The 5859-nt window shown below is 49.5% G+C and overlaps 1 protein-coding gene across 1 annotated transcript; it reads left to right on the top strand.

Moving 5' to 3' along the window:
* Positions 1 to 2766: 2766 nt before the first annotated feature.
* On the top strand, positions 2767 to 3471 carry cited2 (Cbp/p300-interacting transactivator, with Glu/Asp-rich carboxy-terminal domain, 2; the record flags this gene model as incomplete). The annotated part of the gene is made up of 1 exon (XM_084453419.1): positions 2767 to 3471. One exon carries the CDS (start codon positions 2767 to 2769, stop codon positions 3469 to 3471), a length of 705 nt encoding a protein of 234 aa, XP_084309545.1.
* Between the last annotated feature and the right edge of the window lie 2388 nt (positions 3472 to 5859).

The raw sequence follows: 5859 nt of genomic DNA, 5'->3' as shown, positions 1-5859 counted from the left end.
GGGCAGAGCAGGGCTCCTGTCTAGCGGAGCGGTCTAACGACGTGTCTAACGGTGAGACGGTGCCAGAGTAGATTAATAAATCCCTCTCCAACCCCCCCCCCCCCCCCCCGCCCTTTTTCTGGGTTTATTAAGAACCACGAAGCGGCTCTCCACGATTCGCCGGGAACCCTAACGCCTCCCCGGAGGGTCCGTGGCTTGGTTCCCCCCCACCGCTCCACCGTCAGTACTGGGGTGGACGCTTCAGACGGAGATTAATACAATTTCACACCACGCTGGGTCCAGGGGGAGGTGGGAGGGAGGTTTTATTTGGTTTGGTGGGGATCGTTGTTTAGCAGCTGAGGAGACACGGGGAATTAGAAATGAGTGGCGGAGAGACCAATTGAAATATTAATACAGGCCGCTGTCCTTTAAAGAGGAGTAATCTTCCATATTCACTGCTGTTTCCACTCGGTTCTGTAAACAAAGGAATCCTAAGTGAATGATGTGCACCAGTTGATTCTTATGAGAGTATAACTCATAGACAATGAGAGACGAGTTCTTATGAAGGCTGTCCCATTTGGTGGCTGTTTTCCACCAACAGGGGGTTTGAGTGGTCCCATGTGTGCAGAAGGGACTCGAACATATGGCCTGTTGGGAGCAGGAGTGTCATTAATTCGGTTGTGGGGTTAAACCTTCCAGGCTCAAAGCTATTGTCACTCCTCGTTCAACAGATGGCGAATTGAAGCCAAGGGACTGTACTGTACGACTGGAAAGGACACATGCACACGCACACACACACACACACACACACCAAGGAGAAAGTGACAGCGGAGCTGGGTTAATTCCCCCAGAGTAAGAACGTCTTTTATTGTGAGGTACTACAGACAAGTAACAGCCTATGGAGGTCTTCTAGAGTAATGGCTCTTGAAGCTAGAACACAGAAAACTACACTCCCTCACTCGCTCCGTCACAGTCCACATCTTCCTGGCTGGTCTGCTAACACCATGCCTTCCCCCGGCCCACAGACCCCCCTCCCCCTCGGTCGCACCATGGTGAGAGGCCTGCCCCCTGGGCCTGAAGAAGAGGGCTCTCTTCCAAGCCAGCGATAACTGAAACACAATCCTCACATTCCTCTTTCTGTGTGTGTGTGTGTGTGTGTGTGTGTGAGTGTGTGTGTGTGTGTGTGTTCATTTCACACAACCAATCCTAAAACCTTAAATGATAACTAGATTTCATTATGCGGTGTTCTTCCGATTTCTGCTATGCTTATTTTAAAAAGCCTGCCACTTCTCTCAAGTATTTACAGACTAGCCTGCTAAGATTTACAATCAATTAAGTTTACAATCATGGATGTCTGTCAAGTGATGGACAGATCAGACCCCGCCTGGCGTATGTGTGAGTCGGTCCTCTATTTACTGTCTACAAGGGTTCACTGTCTCTTTCAGGGCTGGTTTTGTCTAGAAGCGGCAGCACTGGCAGCTCGAGGTGATCAGGTTTATTTACAGAGAGAGAGTTTGGCGGATCGAGACACCGGTGGCTGGCAACCGCTGCTCGGGGAGCGCGCGTCTGCGGAGTGAGCTCAGCGAGAGGAAGTGCGCAAAACATGGTGTCGGGGAGTTCAGAGGCTGTGGATTCCACTGCCGTGGTCTGACCGTCACTACTAGTGTGCATACATTACAGTACATAGCCTAGAGTTGAAGGTGAACTTGAAATGCAGCTTAGACATAGTCTGCATGGTACTCTAATATTCCTGTTTTCCGTCAGGCCAGTTATGAAGCTCATTCCCAGTGATAGCCTAGATAAAGACTAGGGGAAAAGGTGCCAAGACATATAGCCCCAAAAATACTTATCACTGGGTGAACTTGTTGAGTGCAGGAACGTGTGTGTTTATAACGGGTCAGACGGTGGGTTGATGAATGAGTATGAAACTAAACTGATTAAAACCCAAACGACCCACCATAGAAAAGATCTGCTCTGGCCACTTCGGTGCGCAGAGGGCCAAAGGAGCATGTTGATCTTTCCAAAGCTGTGAAACGCGAGTCTCATGTGATCTTTTCCCTGCCTCGCCTCCAGCAGAAATAGCTGCAATGAGGTAATGTGTTTAGGTGCCGCTGTGCGCTCGAGAGAGAGAGAGAGAGGCGGTGGACGGGGGGTGGGTGCGAGGATACTCTGCTCCACGTTTTGCACGAACCTGATTCCAGAATCCAGACTTGTGTCTAGTAGTCGGATCGGACCTGGCACTCTCCCTCTCTCTCTCTCTCTCTCTCTCTCTCTCGCGCGCTCTCTCTCTCGTCTCCGCCCACGAGTATCCGTATATCAGCATTGGCCAAACGCGCATCAAACAGTTTGTATGTTTTGTTGGCACCGGGGATGATTACAAACTATCTGGGATTTCAGGATGCACCGCGTTCACTGAGTTGGACTACAGATCGCTTTTAGACTGGACTGATCCACAGCGTGCAGCGGACAGGGACCCGGAGGTAAAGAACACGCGCTGTGCGTAAAAGAGCTACCGGCGACTAGTAAAACACTAATGAGGACAGAGTGGTTTTATACGAAACACACATATGGCTTCAATCTGGCAGAATATTGTTACAGCATTGGACAACTGTGACTTTTAATTGCTGGACTGATTTTGATAATTTAGACTTGACACGCAAAACTGTTCATTGCCGAGAATGTGTTTAACTGACAAGCTGAAGGGCAGCGGTTTGTAAACAGCTCGATCCGGTATGAATGCAAATTAACAGTTGTGCTTGCTCTGACTTCTGTCCCACAGCCCAGGTAATGGTAGAGTGCAGGATGGCTATGAACCATGGACGCTTCCCAGAGGCAGTGAACGGGCTCCACCAGCACCAGCACCCGGCCCGCAGGCTCGCCATGGGGCAGTTCCCGCCCCAGCTGCACCATCAGCCGCAGCCCCAGCAGCAGCACGGCTACACTGGAATAATGACCGACCACCTGCACTTCGGAGCGGGCAACGTGCCGGCCAACCACGGCATCCGCCAGGGGAGTGTGAGCGCCGGACACCCAAACGGAAACATGCCACCCGGTGCGCGCTACAGCTCACAATTCGTGGGCTCCGCCGCGGCGGCTGCTCAAGGACAACTTGCAGCGAGCATGCAGCTGCAGAAGCTCAACACGCAGTACTACAGCCACCACGTGCATCCCACCGCCCAGCACCACTACATGCATGAGCTGCATCCCGCCAGCCACCAGCTCAACGGAACGGGACAGCAGTTCAGAGACACGGGCGCCAAACTCGGCGCGTCCGGGCTGACTCCGTCCGGCGCGCACCTTGTGCCCGCTGCAATACTGCCCCCTAACGTCATAGACACGGATTTTATTGACGAGGAGGTCCTGATGTCGCTGGTCGTGGAGATGGGCTTGGACCGGATCAAGGAGTTACCGGAGCTGTGGCTGGGACAGAACGAATTTGACTTCATGACAGATTTTGTGTGCAAGCAGCAGCCGAGCAGAGTGAGCTGCTGATGTCGTCAAGTGAACTAAATAACGTGCTGCTGAACTGACTGGAATGATCCCCTCTGTCCCTGAGATTAAACCGAGGAGGATATAGACTTGTCTGAAGTAGGCTTATCCAGATACTCAGTGAATAATCATGCCAACATCATTCGTGACACTCAACTCCTCAGATATTTTTGGGGGGATGTGCCAACTCTGCAGACTGATATGGAGAGAGTTGATTGGACACAAGCCTGCCCTGCTAGGCCTATCACTGCTGTGTCATTGTCAAAAGGACAAAATCATCTGCAGGTCCATGCACCATACACACCATGACTGATTAAGGTCTACACAGAACTTTGGAGATGCAGCCGGCTCAGTAGATGGGTAGAGATTTCAACGTATTTGAATCATTAAGATATTAGCTTATTTGAAGTGTTCTGCTGCTACTACCCATGGCACAGTCCTTTTCCTGCAGCCATTTTGAATGAAGAGAGGTGATGAAGTATCATTAGTAGGTGAACCATATTCTACATGACCTAGATGGTTAAGCCACGCTTGTAGAGAAATCTTGTGTGATTGTTCTCCCTGCGATACCTTGTTTCCGTGGCCATATGTACTCACAGCACATATCTGTGCTATACTGTAGCTGTCCAATGTTCTGTCTAGTTTTCATGGAAGAGAACCGTCGGCTATGTTCATCTCTCTCTTTGCCACCACTGCCGATGCCCCATGTATAGCTTGTTAGTCTACACCAGGAAGAATAGTGAGCTCACTGCTGGAGAGGAGGGGGGTGGGGGTTGGTTAAATACATTTATTACAGATATTCAATGAAGTTACATCAGTTAACATTGTACTCTTAGAAAAAAAATAGTGCTGTATAGAACAATTTGTAACACTAAAATAACCTTGTGAAAAAAGGTTCCAGATAGAATGAACAGCATCTCACAGAACTGAGAAGTTTTTTATCTGGAACCTTTTTTTAGAGCGTTATTCTATTGTTAGAAATTGTTCTGTGTATCGTAGCACTGTTTATTTTTATTTTTTAGAGTGTATCAAAAGGTGGGTTCTCCACATGGTGAAATGGGTACTTGGTCTGTGAGAGAGGAGGGGAAGGGGGGAACAGTAGTCCCTGAGAATGGACCCTCTCCCCACCTCTCTCTCCCTCCCCTGTACCTCCCCTTCTCTCACTCCCTCACCCACCCCTCTCCCTCCCTCACCTCTACCTCTCTCCCTCCATCCCCCGTACCTCTCCCTCTCTCCCTCCCTCACCTCTCCTTCTCTCTCCCTCCCTCACCTCTCCCTCTCTCCCTCCCTCATCTCTCCCTCCATCCCCTGTACCTCCCCCTCTCTCCCTCCATCCCCCGTACCTCCCCCTCTCTCCCTCCCTCAGCTCTCCCTCCCTCACCTCTCCCTCCATCCTCCGTACCTCCCCCTCTCTCCCTCCATTCCCCGTACCTCCCCCTCTCTCCCTCCCTCACCTCCCCCCCTCTCTCTCCCTCACCTCCCCCCCTCTCTCTCCCTCACCTCTCCCATCCATGTTCTTTCATGCTTTGACAATAAATTGTGTGTAATGTTGTCAAGATGGGGAGAGTTCCATTTCACCATAGTGTTCATCCCTCCCTCCCTCCATTCTCTCTCTCTCCTTTCTCCCTTAGACATTACCCCAGCTGACTCCACTGTGCTTATCTTGTGTGCGCGGTACATGGCAATATACTACTGTGTTGGAAGCTTTCTAGGAAAGTTTAACAGTATTTTTGTACATTTTTTAGACAAAAATGTTAATTTATTCTATTTTAATTTGCAAACATGAATAAAGCAGCCAGAGTGTATCACTGGCGTCAACATGGTGTTATTATGGGACCTTGATATCCAAGTCTTGCATTTTGAATATTGTGTTGAATATTTGCAGGTTTTAACACACTATCGTCCTGTAACTGACCTAAGAATAACCATCTATCACATGGTAGTCTGACTCACCGGATGTAGGTTTTGGGTATAAGCCTTGTCATTAGTTCATTACTGCCCAATCAGTGGCAACGGAAGGTTTTCCTGGCCCAATGAGATTCAATGAGTGCGGACCTTTTGTCTTAAATTCTGGACCTTTGGTCTTAAAGGAGTAGTAAAGGGAAAATGCATGTTTAGCCCTGTTTTAAGGTTACTTATGATCATATACAATGGTTCAGATCAAAACGTTGACAAAGCTAGCACTTTTGAGAAAGTCTGATAAGTGCTCTACCACCGTTTTGGTCATACAATGGATGTGGGGGGCACCTTGAAAAATCTTTCAAAAACATGTTAAACTCTCGATTTCAAAGACAAGAAGCTCACCGAAGCCCCCCCCCCCCCCCGGCTACAGGCCTGGTGTCTGGTGTTCATTCTCCATTTGGGTACACATAAAAGAATGGATGACTGTGG

Source organism: Borostomias antarcticus (genome assembly GCF_949987555.1).
Source record: "Borostomias antarcticus genome assembly, chromosome: 19".
Lineage (NCBI taxonomy): Eukaryota > Metazoa > Chordata > Actinopteri > Stomiiformes > Stomiidae > Borostomias > Borostomias antarcticus.
The sequence above is the reverse complement of the archived record's forward strand: the minus strand, read 5'-3'. Positions and strand labels throughout refer to the sequence as shown.